We start from the raw sequence: 21,494 nt of genomic DNA on the forward strand, positions 1-21,494 counted from the left end.
CAATGTATAAAACAAAGGTTATAATGCAATAGCTCACCTATATAACATTAGAACAGAATAACAAATAGAGTAATAGTCATTGTATAACTTAAAATCTAAGTACACTGTTTATATCCATATCAAAGCTCATTTCAATATTCAATTATAATTCATATAGCATCTGAATAATTCAATCTATTTAAAACCAACCAAAACCTATCAGAATCACAGTGTTTCAGTAACACTGGGTAAGGAAGCTTAAAAAGCTTTCTCCTTATAACCTAGATATACATGCACACATCTATAATTATCCAAGGCAAAAATAATCTGGGATGACAATGAAGCATTAAATGAAAACAAAACAAACTAAATAAAATTAAGAAAAAACAAGGAAACATCGAGGCATTCCTATGCAATATGTATTGTCCTGTCAGCTTTAGCCTTTATTTCTTTTTTTTTTTTTTTTTACCAGATTATAAGGCACCATGCATTCCCAGGAACGTATCAACAAAGATTTATCACCGAGAAAGTTAATCAATGACAGGAAGTCACAAACATTATCTAAACATTGGCTACAATGCAACTTTCAAATGTTGTCATTTAAACACAAAACTCTCAAAAAGTGTAAGACCAAAACTGACTTAATAAAGCAAACTAGATAAATGTACATGACATGGAAAAGTAACAAATGTAGGCATAAAAAGACAAAACTAACGAGATGAAACTACCAAATAAATATTGTCTGAGTTTAATTTATACGTATATATGTGGACAGGTTTCTGTAAATCTGGATACGAATTTGATTGATTGTAATTCAAATAAAAATTGTATTTTTTTTTCCAGAAAAATACCTGTGAAAAATTGAAAGTATCAAACGACTTGCTTCATATCTTTACCAGTTGATAAGTGGTCAGTGTAGAAATCGCCAAATGGGATTTCAATTGGTAAAGTGACATTATTTAAGTACAAAAGGTCCCACTTTCAGATAATTATAGCGTCAAATTTTGGTGGGGCTCCATGACATCACATACACAATGTACTCAATCAACAAAAATACAATACACAAATACCCAGATCTACAGATATAACTTATCCAAATGATAAACTTAAGAAAATGTAGATGTATATGAAATGATAATGGCAAGTATGACACGTTTCAGAATGACATTTTGTATGATATATGACACAGCAGGAGCAGCAGCAAACTGTATATTATCAAATCATAGACACAAGAACTTCAATTGTCTTCTGTAAAGAACCTACCACGCTTTGGACTGCTACCCGTGTGATAATTTCCAAACATTCCACAAACTGACAATCCATGTACAAAAGATCTTTCACTTACAAAGCGTAATGTCAGTGTACACATTATGCCAAGATCTTAGTGAGAAAGATAGCCTGAGACCGTTGATACATATCATACCTACGAGAGACAAAACATGCAGAAAGTGACACTTACCCCTACTACCAGGCCCCTGGCCTACCATGGGCAGAACATAGAGAGAGAAAATAACATGGCTTTACAAAGGTAAATTGACATCAATACCAGGTTCTCAAGATCCCAAAACGATGTATGTAAAGTACAATTTACAGTCAATTTGTCCCATCTTCCGGTAATTAAAAATCACTTCATAAGACAACATCACAATCACATGAAAGTGGGAGTAATCAACGATAAATTGTACTTTACCTCTCGAAATCACCCTATTGGAAACTTTACTTTTTTATTTATAAGTCTAGGGTATTCAAATTTATAAACTTAAAAGAAACATTCACTGTAAGTAAAGCTCTATTAGGATAACTGTTTACATCAAACCAATGTATAAAACAAAGGTTATAATGCAATATCTCACCTATATAACATTAGAATTCTAATAGAACAGAATAACAAATAGAGTAGTTGTCATTGTATAACTTAAAATCTAAGTACACAGTTTATATCCATATCAAAGCTCATTTCCATATTTAATTATAATTCATATAGCATCTGAATAATTCAATCTATTTAAAACCAACCAAAACCTATCAGAATCACAGTGTTTCAGTAACACTGGGTGAGGAAGCTTAAAAAGCTTTCTCCTTATAACCTAGATATACATGCACACATCTATAATTATCCAAGGCAAAAATAATCTGGGATGACAATGAAGCATTAAATGAAACAAAACAAACCAAATAAAATTAAGAAAAAACAAGGAAACATCGAGGCATTCCTATGCAATATGTATTGTCCTGTCAGCTTTAGCCTTTTTTTTTTTTTTTTTTTTTTTTTTTTTTACCAGATTATAAGGCACCATGCATTCCCAGGAACGTATCAACAAAGATTTATCACCGAGAAAGTTAATCAATGACAGGAAGTCACAAACATTATCTAAACATTGGCTACAATGCAACTTTCAAATGTTGTCATTTAAACACAAAACTCTCAAAAAGTGTAAGACCAAAACTGACTTAATAAAGCAAACTAGATAAATGTACATGACATGGAAAAGTAACAAATGTAGGCATAAAAAGACAAAACTAACGAGATGAAACTACCAAATAAATATTGTCTGAGTTTAATTTACGTATATACATAGTATGTGGACAGGTTTCTGTAAATCTGGATACGAATTTGATTGATTGTAATTCAAATAAAAATTGTATTTTTTTTTCCAGAAAAATACCTGTGAAAAATTGAAAGTATCAAACGACTTGCTTCATATCTTTACCAGTTGATAAGTGGTCAGTGTAGAAATCGCCAAATGGGATTTCAATTGGTAAAGTGACATTATTTAAGTACAAAAGGTCCCACTTTCAGATAATTATAGCGTCAAATTTTGGTGGGGCTCCATGACATCACATACACAATGTACTCAATCAACAAAAATACAATACACAAATACCCAGATCTACAGATATAACTTATCCAAATGATAAACTTAAGAAAATGTAGATGTATATGAAATGATAATGGCAAGTATGACACGTTTCAGAATGACATTTTGTATGATATATGACACAGCAGGAGCAGCAGCAAACTGTATATTATCAAATCATAGACACAAGAACTTCAATTGTCTTCTGTAAAGAACCTACCACGCTTTGGACTGCTACCCGTGTCTGAAATATCATCTACAAATATAAATAGCCAGTTCGGATTTTACAACATTTATTGACAGAGTAACACACTCAAACATGAGACAACCCTAAAAAAACTTATCGTTGTCATCTAGTTTTCTGCTATTGAATGTTTAAGTGAGAAATTTTAGACAAATCTTATGAAATTTATGAGGTAACTCTTTATAAATAGCTCAAGAGCAGATAGGGCTGTCTTTAATATGAAGAGGAGAAAAATGTGTGTGCTAGTGTGTATCCAATTCTACAATAGTATTTCATACCGTGGGGGTATATTGAACTACAAAAAAAAAACCAGTACTACATCAATTTGTATCCTATTAATGTTTTAGTATACTTCTATACTCATCATGATCAAGTCCACATGACAAATCATTTCATTCTAAGAAAATACTTTTTATTGATCAAATTCTGTCAATTTTGTGATAATTATGAATCAAAGAAATATTCTAACAGTGACTTTTTAGTAAATAAAAATGACAAGACTGGACAATATTTAAAACTTACAGAAAATAAATAACAAAGAAATTATAGCAACTGAGTAGAATAACCACTAGAAGAGAACAGAACAGGTTTTGGGGTCAGCAAATTATCATCAAAGAAACTAGGAGTTCATGGCCTCATTTCTGTTTCATGCCCCCTCCCCACTCCCCTGATCATAGATAAAAATGTAATATGACAGAAGACAGTGTACTGATTAGTTTCAACGGAGACAAAAACACAACAATAAATAAAAAACAAGAGGCCCAAAGGGTCTGCAGTGCTCACCTTGTCTTTAATTTAACTAATTGAAAATTTTTGAATCTCAAACCCATAGAGATGCTGTGTTTATAATATAAGCAACTTGCATGATTTGGAGTAGGAGTAATTTATAAGATTGCAGTCAAATCCTTTTCAAAAGCTTTCTATTCCAGCCACTCAGACCTTTTGGACACCAACAATTTATATCATTTTGAATTTGCAACATCTATGATAGAGATGCTGCCTAACAATATTCATAAGCTAGTTTCATAAAATTTGGTGTGGGATGTTCAAACTTAATTTTAATTGTCAAAATGACCACTTTAGGACATGCCTTATAGTACCCTAGGAGGGTCAGTCTGACCATTGGTATAATATTGAATCCCTAATCCAGTGATGCTGGTTGTCAAATTTGGTTTATACCTAAGCAGTGGTTTTGAAAAAGTCACTTTTTTTAAAATATTTTTGACAGACTGACGGAGGTCACAGAATGGCATACAAGCTCATCTTGGTCCATTGGACCATGTACTTAAGACACCCTAAGAAACCAACAATTGTTTGGAAGTTTCCCCAAGATTCCTGAATTGGTAAACATTGTGCAGAAATTCTTTCATTTAAAAGAACTACACTTACCGTAATAATCCCAGGGACCTCGCACTAGTGATAGCATTAACAGAAATATCTTAACTTTAATTGAAAGAATACCTGACATGAACTTAAAATCAACACAAAAGACAAACAAACATACTGGCTACATTTTTTGAAATTGTAATTTTTTCTTTTTTTTTAATTATAGAAAAATGCATCTTCCCTGCACAGAATGTTGATGATATCAACTTTTAGGTAAGACTTTAATTTATATACAATTTGTTACTCTTTAGTGTGGTTGAAAACTTAAGTTAGATTAGTCATTATTTGAAAACTTGGATACAAATACCTTTATATATAAAAATTCATCAATTTCATTGGCAGGCTTTTAATCTTTATGTGTGTGAACAAAAACAATATTTAATTGAGAAATAAGGCATACCAGTGAACTTAAATCATGTTTTGATTATATGAATTATTATTGGATTCATAAAGTATACAAAAGTGAAAAAGCAATAAGGAAAAAATCTATCTTTACATAAAAATGTTCTTATCTCTTCAAGTATGACATTTTTCATGTAAAAGGAAAAGTAGACATTAAGGTTACAATGATGCAATGGTACATCAAACAAACCCTTAATTGTACAGGATTGATTTGTACTGTGGTAGTTCTCAAAATTAAGATAACAGATAAGTATATATGAAATAGTTCTGAGATAACCAAAGACATGCAATAAGGATTTATACCTAAACCAAGGGATAGATATAATGGTAAATAATATATAAAGTAAGGGTAAATTTACTAGTACAGAATATATATTTAAAAAACATGTACATATATATATAGCAGCCTCATAAAAACTTTAAAAGCATACAGTTAAGAAAAATGAAAAGAAAAGAATATGTACAACATCATAACAGAGAAGTCTATGCTCAGATATAAACTTATTTCCAGGTACCATACATAAATTTGCTTATTCCGTCTTTGCATATTACAGAGTTAGCTCCCTTGGGGATAGGTATCCATTGTTACATCATTATTTTGTGAGACCAATTTACATTGTTTTCTCCAAAAAGTATGACGTTTCGCAAGCAAACACATGACGTCACAATCAATTCCTACCCGCAAGAGCAGATAACACTGTAATGTGCAAATACAGAATTAGGATTATGTCAAAATACTTTTGATATATTTTTTGTATTTTTAAATGTTCATTTCCTACAACTTTTAGTTGAACAAACTGAAAATGATTATCTTAGCTTGCATTCATTCTATATATAATGTGCATAATTTTAGAAAGAGAAAACAAATCCCAGAAAATTGGTACTGGGTATTTGATTTTATCATTATTAGTTATCTTTTTAGTAAAATCAGTTCTAATACGGTATGTCTTCTTGGGTATGATTATTTGTTATGTTATCATATATTTATTAATGATGTATAATTTCTGGTTTAGATTGTTGTAATGACTTAATGGTAATTATTTTGGGTAAATCAGTGTGGAGAGTATACTTAGTGTTTCACACATGTACAATTCAATAATATAATGTGCATTTTCACATTAATATTTTGTAAACAATAATTCAGCTAGACTACAGTGATTGATTATATAATATTTTTATCAAATTTCAAGTTAATCAGAACTAAATATTTTCTTTACACATATGTTGGTTACAGGCAAGCGAAATCACTTCTGCCCAAATTTGTCATGCAAAATTCAATCTTAACTACACCAAAAATCCAATATACTGGTACATATCATCCATTCATAATTTCATACATTGCAATTAAATATATTTCAGATAATTTGTAAGCAATTGTCTACCAAACACCAGATTCTAGAAAGATGCATGGCTTTTAATTAAGATGACTGTTTGGTTTGTCAGAACTTTCACCAGAAATCATCATGCTTTAATAATTTGTTGTCCTGCTTCCAGATCCATTTGATAGTAAAAGTGATTTTCTATATATAGTCAGCCTATACAATACACTATAGTATAGTAACACTTACCACCATGCCTGTGACCTATTTCAGAATGCAAGGTCACAATCCACATTATATAAACTATACAGTAACATATCTACTTACATATACACACACTTCTAGAATCAACTGAGTTAATATCATTACAAAAACAAGAGGCCCATTGGGCTTTAACGGTCATCTGACTCATGGCACAAAACAGTCACAGTATAAAGTAGTGGTTAACAATTAATACATTTGTATAAGCAATACAAAGAACACCTCAGTTTAATATGTAAGTATCTGAAATAGGTAAAGGTCATTTGTTGAGCGCCGCCCCTTTGTCCTTAAGAGTCAAATCTGGTTCATTTATATGAAATATGATTGTCTTCCCCTATTGATGTTTCACACCAATTATGGTTGTTATTAACTCAAGTGTTACGGAGAAGTTTGATTTTAAAGCCAAATCTCAGTCAAATTACTCCTTCTGAGCCCCGCCCCTCTGTCCCCAGTAATCCACACAAGGGTTAAGAAGGAGTAGGATTTTAAAGCCAAATTTTATCAAAATTCCCCCTTCTGAGCCCCGCCCCTCAACTCGTTTATATGAAATATGATTGTCTTTCCCCAATGATGTTTTACACTAAATATTGATGTAATCCACTCAAGGGTTAAGGAGCAGTAGGATTTTAAAACAAAATTTTATTAAAGTTCCCCCTTCTGAGTCCCGTCCCTGTCTCCAGGGGCCGAACCTAACTTGTTTATATAAAATATGATTGTCCTTCCCCAATTATGTTTCCCATCAAATATGGTTGTTATCCACTCAAGGGTAAAGAAGGAGTAGGATTTTAAAGCCAAATTTCATCAAAGTTCCCCTTTCTGAGCCCCGCCCCTCTGTCCCATGGGGTCGGACCTAACTCGTTTATAAAAGATATGATTGTCCTTCCCCAAAGATGTCTCACACTAAATTTGGATGAAATCCACTCAAGCATTAAGGAGGAGCAGGATTTTAAAGTCCCCTCAGCCCCTAGGGTCGGACCAGGCTCATTTATATAAAAATATGATTGTCCTTTGAAAATGATGTTTCACACCAAATATGGATGAAATCCACTCAAGGGTTAAGGTGCTAGGAGTAGGATTTTAAAACTAAAATTAAGAAATTTTCTCCTTTTGGGGCCCCACCCCTTAGCCCCTAGGGGTCAGAGCAGGCTCATTTATATGAAATATGATTGCCCTTTCCCAACAATTTTTCAAAATAAATTTGGTTGCCATCCATGCAAGGATGAAGGAGAAGTAAGATTTTAATGCTTAAATTAAGAAAAATTTCCCCTTTTGGGGTGCTCCTCTGCCCCTAGGGGTCGGACCTTACTCATTTATATAAAATATGATTTTCCTTCCTCAATGATGTTTCACACCAAATATGGATGTAATCCACTCAAGGGTTAAGGAGGAGTAGGCTTTTGTATAAATAATCTTACGCACGATGCACGGCGAGGGACGAAACACGATGACAATATAGGTCATCCTGACCTTCAGTCTGATGGCCTAAAAACTGATCACTTTATTTCTACAGACCTATATGTGCAAATAAACATTCTACATGTCAACAATCATTATGTAACATCTTTCACTCCTCATCATCAATTTGAACTATTCTCATTCTAATTCTGGAACATTTCATTATACAGTTGCAGGGGTGAATTAATTAAATCTGTAACAAATTGTTAATATCTTAATATAAATTGTGACTGTAGCTACAAAGAGTTATAAGTGTTATAGTTTAAGTGACTACATTCAAGAAAAACACCCATTATAGTGTTTATAAGGGATTAATCTTGCATTGATAAAAATCTACATCTCTAGTATATATCACTGTTTGGTTAAGTACAACATCTTATGATTTAAATTATTCTTTCAAACTCTCATTCATGAGTATACTTAAGTAGATGCACAAATCACTTTGATAAAATATAGAACAAAAATAATACCACACTAAATATAATCATTTACTACAGTAAGTCATTATCATAATGCACATTAACATATAAATAATACAAGTCAAACTAATGTTTAATCTATCTTATACATTTTGATGTGTACCTGGCAGACATTGACTAAAAATTCTAGTATATTGAGGCTTACCATTACCTTAGTCTGAAAGGTCATGCTTACTTCACCTATATAGTTGGTGGTTTTCATCTGGACATATTTAATACATAACATTAATATCTTTCATCCACAATTTACTTGCCTTCCTTGTCGAGGGGTTCCACAACAGTAGTCTGAGTTTCTTTGTTGTACACAACATTTTCACGAGGAGGGATGCTTGTTTCAGATACTTTGGTTACACTCAGTTTTAATTTTGGCCTCAATGACCTGCAAGATGAATAGCTAATTAGTTTCATTTGAAAAGTTATAACTGTTCTCAAGATTGGTTCTAGCATTTTTAATTAGGGTAGATATGTAGTCCAAATGAATTCCACATTATTTTAAATAAATAAGTAAATATTATTGAGCTGATATCATTTTAATACCAGGGTAATTAAAAATTCCTCATTTTGTATGCGTAAAACAAAAATTGTAAAATATCAACTATAATTTACATCGATTGTGAAACAAGTAACCGGTATGCAACTTATGCAAATCACTGTTGATGGCCCAGATGTAAGTGCATTAGGGGTTTTAGAGTTGAAGGAAATTAAACTGGAGTGCCCAGAAAAAACCCATGTGATCGGACAAGTGACTCTCAACCTTTTAACATCTGTACCGAGTATCTAACCCTGGCCAGCTAGGTATAAGGTGAGCAGCTTCACCACTTCACTAACTAATTAGTAATTACCCTCAAAATATCAATTCTATAATGCATACATTCAACTTTACTAATAAATGTATATAAGTTGGGTTTATAAAGAAAGGAAAAAGTACACTATGGGTGCAGGTTGAGTTGCTCCTGATTCTTGGTCTGTCTGTCCTGAACTTGTCTTTGTTGCTTCACTTGGAACAGCTGCTGATGGAGTACCTAACAGTATACAGAAATTCGAAAATTGAAAAGAATAAACACATTCAGATATTTCCATCAAAAATTTATTTGATAAGTAAAAGTAATTTATAGAGGTTTCATAATCATTCCATTAAAGATTTACAATAAAAGTGCTTTGTGTGGTACCGGTAATTAAGCTTGCCATTTTGCAACAGAAGAGAAGTTAAATGGTGGTTTTATCTATCAGAAATCCAAATTACTTCTGAACTGAGACTTCAACAATTTAGCTACCTGGATACATATTTTCGACAAAGTTCAGTCATTAAATGTCAAATATACACTGTATACCAATTACGTATATACCTAGCTATTATTACTTGCTCATACCTGCAGGAGGAATCCCCAGATCCCTCAGTAGATCTTCTGTTTCTTTGTGTACATCCCCTGTTGGAGCTTTCTTTTGCACATTTTCATCTGGTGTCTACAAAATTTCATGTATTTAACATAAAAAAAATATGAAAAAACATGCAAGCACAGTATTTTGTTATTTTCATTAGCCTCTCTGGAGTATAAGTAACAAATCACCAGTTTGTACACAACACCACTAGTTTTATGTAACAGAAGAGGAGAAAATGTAGCGACCAGACCGGGATTCGAATCTGAGACCTCCAAACACTAGCTGAATGCTCTACCATTGAGCTACCTGGTCACAGATGGTCAACCCAGTCCAATACTGCTACACTTATAATCAAGCTAACTAGTGACCTGGGTAGGTTTAATTTGTATGTGAGTATATAAAATAACATATATATATCACTGCTACACCTAGTGTGCATCTTCAATAAGCCAGGGGTTATCGTCACTGTCAATATATCCATTCCATAGCAAAACTTAAGGCTCTGCGTGTAAGGCGGGACAGGTAGTGTAGTCATTCGATGTACATGAAAAGAATTGAATAACTGCAGTCTGTAACATTAATTTTTTTTCCCTCCTTGTCATTTGGACTAGTAAACACCAAAATTTTACTAGTCCGACTAATCAATCACTAGTCCAAATTAAATAAATACACAGACTTTTTGCTTCTGCACTTCAGTCAGGATCAGCTTACCGTTTTGGCCCAAATTAAAGTCTGGATGCATTCGTGAATCCAAATTCTCACAAAAGACGCACCCAGACAGAAATAATCACATACAAAATGCACTCAAAATGTATTGACAAATGCAATTGACCATCACTCTTGAAAATATAGTATTTACCAATTTTAATCGGATGAGGAGCCACTAGTCCAATCGGACTAGTCATATTACAATTGCCACTATTCTTGTTGTAAAATTACTAGTCATGGGCATCTGATTAGTGCTTAAAGTCGCAGACTGTAATGCTTAAAGTCGCAGACTGTAACTGTGCACTGTGGTTGACTGAATGACTTTAAAGTTGTGCACCATTGTCTCTGACAGGTCAGCTGGTGTTTTTCTCCAGCACTGCTATGAAATATTTGGATGATATTCCATGGGTGGATATATATATAATGATTAGTAATAACGATAGTGGATCATACAATATTGTAATAACCACATATTGAGGATGTTTACCTACATGCAGCTAGTTTATAAAACAACAAACATATATGAAATGCAAACTCGTAATATGTTAAGATGCACTTCCTATAAATTATATATAATTTATGGTGATACTTGACAGGTAACAACTTCTAGCAGAAAATAAAAACTGTATGTTAAAAAGTTCTAAATATCACAGGCTTTTACTTAGGGATGCAGTATTTCAATAATTTTATGAATCAAAGGTGTTGTATGTTTAAAGTAACCGGATGGCCGATGATATGACATCTTGTTTGATGATTCATTTACTGCAGACTTCGACACCTGTCAAATGTTGATGGCCAGTGAAGTTTTGGGCTGGTCCATCACAAGTCTTACCTCTTTCAGCTTTTTAATTCTATCCTTCTCTTGTCGTTCCTTTCGCATCTGTTCGAGCTTTGCCTTTTTGCGCTCGAGCTCTGCTTTTCTGTCCGACATTTTCGGGCTTCGCGTCTAAAATCAATAAAATATTCAATAATTTATGCTGAAGAAACTGCAGCGGAAGTGACTTAATCTCTGTTCGGACACTCTTTTCTTTCATTATCCGATAATATCATGATAAGAGAGTACTTCCGAATGAAAACAGTGAATGACTAACTGTGAAATCGGTCTCCAATATTAATCCGGATATAAACCCATCATTTACTTTCAGAGCCAGCAGAGCATCCAAAATAGTTCTTTCTGTGAACACTTGCCTGAAATATGTAATTTAAAATATTTGCCAAAGTGCTGAACATAAAAAATTACGGATCCGAGGTAAAAAGAAATACCGTGATATATCCATTTGTTCAGAAAATTACATAATACTGTATAATAACTTCTTTTTTAGGCATCAACAGAATTAACTGCACGCAAAAAAAAATTGGTAGTGATATATATATATATATATGCCCAATGGAAAAATGTTGCACCAAAAGGTGAAAATTTTCATTTCCATGAATCACGAGAAAAAACTGTACAAAGTTCAAGGCTAAAATATTTGTCATTATGTAGTGTGTACAATGTATATTGGTTGTTTTCACTTGGATATCATAAACGCGTTTTAATAAAGGCTAAATGAAAGGTGAACCATGGATACTGACACTGATATTACATCTACAAGTAAATTGATGTGGCTGATTATGACTAATCCTATTGTATCATTCACAATCATGCAAGATTGATCACTAAATAATATTAATATATGGTTTATAAGTCATTCAACGTTACTTTATTTTTTACAGAAGCATATATACATGCAAGGATTTATAACGTCCTTGATACATATAACATTAATTTTATTATATTCTTATGAGTGTCTCTGATTTTACAAGGACTTTCTATCATCTAAGTATATTTTTATCGTGTCTAATTATATACAGTCACATGTACAGCACTAAACTAAATCTCTAGTGTAGTATACAGGTACCTGTAAGTTTGACATGTTGACCAGATGATACCGGTAAATTTCAGAATGTTAGATGTAGTTGCATATGTCTAGACCCCCTGGGGCAAGTTTTCTAAAGGAATGGGGGGCGCCCGGACAGCTGCAGGTGTTCGATCATTGGAACCCTCTGTGAAGGTAAATTACTACAGATGTAGTTAGCTAGGTAGGGCCTGGGGGTCTGACATATAAAATAATGAAGAGGCACATTTGGTATATACACTACATCAAATAATACAAAACACATACAATGATCACTGACAACGGAAACACCCAGTGCATAATCAGTTGTTCAATTTAAATATCCAATGATACCAAATGTTTCTATGTATATTCTACACCAACTTCGCTAGCCAAGGGTATAAGCCGATACTCTGCTTTTACCAGGGTGAAAGCAGAGTATCGGCTTATCCTACACATCAAGTCGAAATCACGGACTCACATCCATGCACATGTATCAATAATGATTTACATTAGAAATCTAGAATATTCGTAATCAGATATAGTCACGGATGAGTTGCTTGGTAATCAACATATGAAATCTTCGAAATATCTCAGATAACTTCTTAAATAATAATTTTTATATTCTTCTATGATTAGGTTATATTTTGTTTATAGACAGATCCTTGTCAATACGTACAGTATCATCGATATCCTACTTCAGGCCAGAATCGAAAGAAATGTTTGTTGAGTCCAAGGATTTCTTAGTAAAGCTAAGACCATTATCCTCGATACAGGGGTTACTATCACTAACATTATTAAATAGACAGAGATTTAGAGATAGATATAACGAAAATTAAGGTACATGTAATTCAATGGAATATCGAGGATTAATAGAGGATGGTGAATGACTTACATTGTAATTCCATTGAACAAAATCAGCGTAGAATATCTGTATAATCAACAACCCAGAAAAGTACACATAGAAATGTTGAAAGGAATATAATGTATAACTCTTTAGAATAGAAGATTAATAGACATCTAATATTCATATTTGGAACATCGTTTTAGTTATTAATTTGTCCAAAATATTAAAATAGCGAATAAAAGAAAGAAAAAAATGGGTAAAACCCATTTGATCGAGGCAAACAACAGAAGAATAATTTATATAAGAGTTGTACTCTATTCATTGTACATTTATGCACTTTCTAATGTTTTACGTTCTGTCACTCTTGTGCACCGTACCCGTAATTTAGCACTCTTTATTTTCCCGAAGAACGACTTCATTTCAAATCTATATTTTAAAAGCTATGTTTTCAGGCAAATATCGATATTGTTGGTGCACTAGTAGATAGAGAGACATACACTTCAGAACTGGTAATCCATTCAAGGACGTCTTTGATACAAGGTTGTTAAAAAAAAAACTCACTACATTTTGCACGAAATCATTTTGATGAATACAGTGAAACGTTGCATCAAATCGCTACTGTTCTGTAAAATGTTATAGATGCAAAGTGGATTGATAAGCACATTTTCTACCTTTTCATTATTAGTTTAACGACCTATTAACAGTCAGTGTCATGTAAGGACGTGCCAAGTTTGTTGGTGGCGGAAGCCGGAATGTCCGGAGAAAAACCACCGACCCGCGGCCAGTACCTGGCAACTGTCCCACACGGGATTCGGGGCAGTTGCCATGTACTGACTTCTATCTGAAGCGGACCTAAAATATGCCGTGTACAGTACAATTTGCATTTGCTAACATGGCTTTCCCACTTGGAGGCAGTGTGGAATTAACCCTCAACCTGAAGTTGTTTAGTAATTAAGACTTCTGTATGGTGGCATATTTCTGCCATCGAGTTGCCGACGTACGACTTAATGATGTCGACATAATTAAGGTATTATGTCGACATCATATAGGAAGATGTCGACATAAACAGAAGAATATGTCGACTTACCACATGTACCTGCCCACATAATGATTCCAAGATATTTATGTAGAATGTCGGTAACTCGGCGATTTATCGTGTTTATGCTCGGGTGTGACACCGACTTGTCAGTTATTGATGTCGACATCTAAACTAAAAGATGTCGACATCTGGTCTTGAAAGTGGAAATCAAAAGCCACTCTTTCATGACGCACTGTGTATATGCAGCAAGGTACCATACAGCAGAGATCGACGTTGATTTTGTTAATTCAGGTTTTTATTTATTTGATTTCAAAATTAAAAATTGTGATCCTGCACATCCCGGCCATGCAGCTGTAATTAACCTACGTGTACGTAGCTGTTAGTCCGAGCTGAGGAAGTTAGAGTGCAAGAGGACTCTGCTTTGTACAACGAATTTCCATCCTCTTGGCCATAATTATTTACTAATATAGGGGTATAACCGTGGGTTGAAAATTCGTTTAAAAGCTCTGTGTGTTTGTTGATTGGCATTCGTACCAAGTCCATGTAGTACATACCGTACTATACTATATTAAAAGAATGAATGAAAAATTAAAAAAAAAATGCAAAACAATGATTTTTTCATGTTTTGTTTTCTTGCGAATCACGAAAAATACCAGTTACGTAATTTAAAAGCCAAAACGGTCACAGAACAGGTACACAATACACATTGGGAAACCAGCTTTACTTGTTAACTTGCCCTGTCCATATGTAAATACATAAATATTTACATCCCTCGATACACTTATATAAAGGCACAACGAATTTTCCTTACGGTCAACCTTTCGACTAAAAATCCTCCCGGAACGCAGTTTTATTATGATTTATTAGGACAATTGATGGATGCAGGCTGGAAGCCTCTATATCCATATCAACAATATATACATTCATAAAATAAGTAAAATAAATTCCAGTATATCAATAGCTATGATCCTACAATATAGACTATTAGATTTTAAAACAAATGTTTTTCTAGTGTTCATCTAACATTACTTCAAAGTTGTATACAGTATGTGCATCTATAATATGTTGCGGCAATTTATTCCATATGTCTACTATTCTGTTACTGAAGATATTTCTATCTTAATTCTAAATTGCAACGTTTCTTAAAAATTTTCTCAGAGTGACCTGTCGTTCTGCCTGTACTGTCCATTTGCAAAAAGTTCTCAGTTACTCTACGATCATATTATGTTTTTTTTATTTTAAAAACATTTATAATGTCCCCTCTAGTTCTCCGATGTTGTAAAGTTGGAAGATTTCGTAGTAAAAACACGCGTTCATTGTAGTCAAACGTAGTAAAAAAAAGTCACGTGCTTATACTTCATTCATGCCATTGGTCGGAATATACAATTGTATTATGGGTAACTAGTGATCACGTGATTGTGTGTTTACTTCCAAATATGGTGATAGTTTGCTTGCCATTTCTTCGGAAAAGTGATCTATTTGAAAATATTTGAACTCCAAAATGTTATTAATATTGCATGCATATGATTCTGACTTGCACATATGTACTGTTTTACTATAAATAATGAACTGAAATGAGTTATAAAATTGTCATTTCCTCGTTTTGTAAATAAATGATATAATGCGAATTAACCAATTCAATAGGTCTAACCGTCTAATCTACGATCAGCGAAGATCGGCTACTCCCGGCTAAATTCGTAGAATTATAAATTTATATTGATATATAATTACCTGCTTTAGGTTTCAGAACAGATACATATAACACAGAGAAAATAAGATCACTAAATACCAGGTCAGAGATATCACTCTATTTGGAAGTAAACACAATCATGTGATCACTAGTTACCCATATTACAATTCCATATTTATTTCGGCCAATGGCATGAATGAGGTATAAGCACGTGACTTGTTTTACTACGTTTGACTACAAAGAACACGTGTTTTGTGCCATTATTGGGCAAATCCCCCGCGGATCGTGGTTTCATTTACACCATTTGAAATTGCTAAGCAATACTATCATTTCATAGTTTAATTTCCAAATTCTTTCCAAACAAATGGTTAGCTTCCGCGTAGCCCACTTACATGTAGCTTTTTGGGAATCTAATACATGTACTTGTACACATGCTAAGGAAAATGATGTGCATGCACGGGCTAATGTGCTAAATTGGGACCTACATTATGCTTCGGTAGGTTCCGTACGAAAATGCCTAGATACTACTGGTTATTAGTATATCATTTTATTTGTCAGAATTACTCTTCATAGATTGAAAGGTCTCAATGCCCTCTACCAATTTTATGAATTTCGTGGCCCTGCATGGGGTCTCGGAATTTTCCCCAGGGGAGAGGGTCAAATTTACCATAGTTTATATAGGGAAACACATTTACGAGCATTATTTGCTCGATTTTCATAGGAAATGTAGCAGATGTAATGGAATCAACATAATGGCAATAGAATTGTCCGTCTGACTGTGTTTTGAGCTACACAAGCGCGTGGGAGCAGTAGACAGGTAAGTCAAATAGTCAGACTAAATTGAATTTTTACAGATAAACACTTTGTTGATAGATCAATAATATGAGAGCCATTAAAATTTAATCTGTTGAAAAAGATTTGGTTACATTGTAAATACTATATCACCAATGCTAGGAGATGCGCACGTCAGTAAATGAGTTTATTTTTATTTCAAATTCTTTAAAGCATTGTTGGTTTTTCCTAAGTTGGACATTGAACTGGTGGAAGAAGTTTTTTTTTCATGTCCTTGACATTGCAGTCTTTACAAAGAAATGAGTCAACACCCAGTGCTTCAAAGCAGAAATATATATAATATTATTTATATGTGTTTCTGTTCAAAGGGTATCAAGGTGATGAAATACAAGTACAAACACATAACGTCAGCTGATGAAGCATATGTACTATGGAAAAGAAAATATATCTGTCTTAATTCTTAAGGATTCAATAATTTGGGCTTTGAAGTTACATTTTAATGCTAAAAAAAAAATAAAGAATCCGGAACTTTGATCAAGTACATATGAATGTTTTAAAGATGCTCCATCGCCGATAGAACATAAATTATACACATCATTTGAACAATAATTGGTGTTTAATCGTGTGTATATATGTCTAATCAACACACAAAAAATAAAATAATTAATTACTCTGCAACCAGTACTTCATTTCATATAGGACATAGTGCGACGGAATTTTTTCGGGATGCAATTAATTATTTTTAATATTTTTATCTTCAAGTAAAATGAAAAGCTGAAACTTTTCAATGGTGGTAATGATGTAAAGTCAGTAACTTTTGTAACTGAAGAAAAATTCTAAATCGTTTGCTTTTGTTTTTGATAGATAAAAAAATTACCATTTGTCAGCGGTGGATCATCTTTAAATGGGAGCATAAAATATTTACATCAAAAGCTTTTTGTGTGAAGTCATGAAAGTTAACATTCTCATAATCTATTAATTTCACAATTTCAGAATAGAAATTATCTGCGATCTTTTCATGGAGGCTGATGTTACAGGACCAGAATCTAAAGGTAGGAAGAAGGGAGACAACCTTCAGCGCCTGTCAACGAGACATTTCTTAGGACACCTTCCATCCAACGGGAACCAAAATCTGTGGGCCAGGTGAGATAGAGCTGTATAGAGCTGTGTTCCATTGTGTTTTGAACCCTGTTTGAATTATATCACACAAAGGCAGAGTTTGTGTTAGCTTACAGAAGGCTTAGAGTAGACTTTGATTGTGAAACATTGATAAATTGAAGATTACATATTGTGCCAGATGTCAACGTTCATGTATATACTTGAAAATTACTTGAAACATAATCTAATAAATTTGTGTTGAAATTATAATTGACGTTGACCAGGAAATGTCCCAGGCTAATTTTTTGGTTGAATAATGCATGGAAAGTGAATTATAATCTTAACTTTTCCACTTTGTGGAAAATCCCTCAAAACGGATTATCTCCCTTGATTGAAATGACAAACTATGAACATTTGCTAGGATAGTTTTTTTTTTTTCATTTTTTTAAATTAAAAAAATAAATGCAGATTAAATATATTAATCAAATATGTGTATTAATATAATTTGAAACATGTTTGTTTTGCTGAAAATTTGCAAAAAAAAAAATAATATATATTTATTCTTCACTTCCCCCCCCCCTTTTTTTTCGCTCTCTCTCTCTCTCTCTCTCTCTCTCTCTCCCTCCCTCTCTCTACTGCCTTTTTTCCCCACATATGCTTCAACAAATCCATGTCACTAGAAACTAAGTGTGTACCCTATTCAGCAAGCCGTCACCATTTCCTTACTATGGGATGCCTAGAAATAGGTCGGGGCGGCGAACCTGATTGGCTATCACATTTTCTCTCTCTCTAAACTCTCTCTCTCTCTCTATTTTTTTCTTTTATTTTCCTCTACTTCCATCATTTGTTTTCTCAATTATTTGTACAGTCTAGTTAATAAGCCATCACCATTTCCTTACAATGGGATGCCTAGGAATAGGTCGGGGCGGTGGACCTGATTGGCTATCACACCTTTTTTTTATCTCTCTCACTCTCTCTCTCTCTTTATTTTTTGATTTTTCCTTTACTTCCATCATTAAGCCGTCACCATTTCCTTCACTCAAAGCTACTCCTATATAAAATCTATCTTTCTGAAGTCTCTCTTCTCCTACTCGTTATAAACATACCAAAACAACAACATTACATCATTCACATCACCTACGATAGGAAATAATGTGTATTATGTAGCTTCACCTCTTTGACGAGAGCATGTAGTCCATGTTGATCTACAATAATCACATTATAAACATACCAAAACAACAACATCACAACATTTATAGCATCTCCCACGATAGGAAATAACGTTTAGCTTTACCTCTTTGACGAGAGCACGTAGTCCATGTTGATCTACATAATCACGTTATAAACATATACACCAAACAACAAACAAATTTCATATATGACCCCTCCCCGCAAGCACCCCCTATCCCGACCACAATCCCTACCATCTTCTATCATACTATTCTACCTTTACAACTATCCAACGTGATTTATATACAAACATCTGCTTTAGTAGGACAGACTTGTGGATGATTTTACACAGTAATCAACAGTCTTCCGAGGAAATCATTGGTTGTAATATAAAACACTTCACCATATAACCCATTCTTCTATTTCTAACAACCCCTGCACGAGCTATAAACACCACCCTTTATCTATCTACCTTCTTCTTTTTTTTTTTTTTTTTTTTTAATCTTTAAACCCATCTGACACCTTCTTAAGATAGCCAAGTTTCAACTAAAACTATGGCATCTAAGATTCCCAATAAATTTCTACCCATTAACCATCTAAACCTACTTTCGTATTTCCTGCTTTCCTTTATGCTATTTCAAGCTGTCCCCTACCACTCCTCTGTCCTTCGGAAGGGACGTTAATCCGGGGTCCGGTGTACGGTCAGTCACGCCATGCACGTTAAAGATCCTCTGATGGTATTCGAAAAGAGAAGGCTTATTGCAAGCCGCCACAGAGTAGGTTGTAGGTTTTGTTAGGTTAATATAGCTTAGGTAGGGTAATGTAGGCATAGACAATTCTGTGACAGTCCTGTTAGAATTAGAATTGCTTACAAATGGATGAGAGTTGAGAATGAGCAGAAGGCAATAAGGATATATATATCTAACAGTCACCTGAATTTCGATATGCACAGTTATAAATAATGTTTTACTTTTAAACAAATAATATATCTAACAGTCACCTGAATTTTTATATGCACAGTTATAAATAATGTTTTACTTTTAAACAAATAATAGATATGTCTCATCCCTGTGACTTGGCACATAGGTCAAGATCATTGATTTGAACAAACTTTGTATCCCTTAATCCCAGCATGCTATGGCCCAATATCATGTCCATGTATGAGGTTCTTGGTTATTAAGAAGATTGTAAATTGCTTACAACAGACACTGGAAGATGCCGGTGTAACGTTGAAAATGGACCTTCGTTGAAAATTGACCTCGGGTCATTTTTCAACGTTGAAAACGGACCCCGAATGCCGTTGAAAATTTAACATGCCGTTTAAAATTGACAGCGTCTAGGGTCAATTCTCAACGGCAGGTCTGTTGAAAAATGACCGTTGAAAAATGACCTTGGCAAACTCTCAACGGACGGTCTCTTGAAAATGACCTTAGCGCATTCACATATGTAGCTGTTGCACAAACATAATTCTCGAATTCTGATATCGCCATTCTTAATATAAGCCCCCCCCTTATGTGCTGATATCTAAATTACGTAATCACCGCGATTTGAAATGAAATTTTGTATTGTTATCATCGTTGTGTTTTGTGTTTTGTGTTATGTTGTTATGTTGTGTGTTGTTGGATGCTGTGTGGCTGTGTTTTGTACGGTGTTGTGTTGTGTGTTGTTGTCGTGTGGTTGTGATGTGTGTTGTGTTGTTGTGTGTCGTGTTGTTGTGTGATATGTTGTGTGATGTTGTGTTGTGTGATGTTGTGTGTCGTGTTGTGGTGTTGTTGTGTTGTGTGTTGTGGTGTGGTTGTGTTGTGTGGTGTTGTTGTACAAAAGATGTTATGTGTCAATGGGATCAGACAACAGGCATAGCCTATCTTTGTCACTTTTCAACGGGGTCCATTTTCAACGGGTCGGTGTGAAAAGTGCGCTAAAGTTCAGTTTTCAACGGTTTTCGGGGTCATTTTTCAACGTTGAAAAATGACCCGAAGTCAGTTTTCAACGGGGGTCCATTTTCAACGTTACACCGGTCAAAAGACACTTGAGACTTCACTCCCACACGAGGAGATTAATTCAACACGCAACCATATATACTTTCATGTTTTTCTCATAAATCATTACATATAATCCTTGTACACATCCACATCTTTAGACAGTGGCGACGCTAACAGGAAATTAATGAATAAGCAAAATGGCGTGCGAGCGACGAAGGGTCGAGATTTTGGTGTTTGGGGTCCGGGAGTCTCCCCCAGAAAAATATTACGATTTTGAATTGCTGAGGTAATTTTTACGATGTATTGTAATGATTTTTTTGCGAGCGCCGAATGCGCGAGATTTTTGGTGTTGGTGTTGGGTGGGGGGGGGGGGGGGGGGGGGGTCCGGGGGTCTCACCCGGAAACAAAAAAAAAAAAAACTATTTTGATGATTTTGCGAGCGCCGAGTGCGCGAGATTTTGGTGTTTTGGGGGTCCGGAGGTCTCCCCCGGGAAAAAAAATATTACGATTTAGAATGGCCAAGATGAG

The 21,494-nt window shown here is 34.1% G+C and overlaps 1 protein-coding gene across 20 annotated transcripts in view; it reads right to left on the reverse strand.

Moving 5' to 3' along the window:
- LOC138321292 (cytoplasmic dynein 1 intermediate chain 2-like) overlaps positions 1 to 11,511 on the reverse strand; it is a 31,364-nt gene extending 19,853 nt beyond the window's left edge. For 4 of the 20 annotated variants that reach the window (XM_069264867.1, XM_069264873.1, XM_069264868.1 and 1 more), the window contains exons 1-7: positions 11,304 to 11,511; positions 9,754 to 9,847; positions 9,312 to 9,405; positions 8,638 to 8,762; positions 6,438 to 6,452; positions 4,471 to 4,494; positions 3,058 to 3,093 (exon numbers count right to left, since the gene is read on the reverse strand). In XM_069264867.1, the coding sequence (XP_069120968.1) occupies positions 3,058 to 3,093; positions 4,471 to 4,494; positions 6,438 to 6,452; positions 8,638 to 8,762; positions 9,312 to 9,405; positions 9,754 to 9,847; positions 11,304 to 11,402 (487 nt within the window). In that variant the 5' untranslated portion in view covers positions 11,403 to 11,511. The remainder of the gene's footprint in view (positions 1 to 3,057; positions 3,094 to 4,470; positions 4,495 to 6,437; positions 6,453 to 8,637; positions 8,763 to 9,311; positions 9,406 to 9,753; positions 9,848 to 11,303) is intronic. The other 16 variants (XM_069264886.1, XM_069264883.1, XM_069264885.1 and 13 more) reach the window with 6 other exon arrangements.
- Positions 11,512 to 21,494: the final 9,983 nt, after the last annotated feature.

The sequence above is a fragment of the Argopecten irradians genome, chromosome 4 (genome assembly GCF_041381155.1).
Source record: "Argopecten irradians isolate NY chromosome 4, Ai_NY, whole genome shotgun sequence".
Taxonomy (NCBI): Eukaryota; Metazoa; Mollusca; class Bivalvia; order Pectinida; family Pectinidae; genus Argopecten; species Argopecten irradians.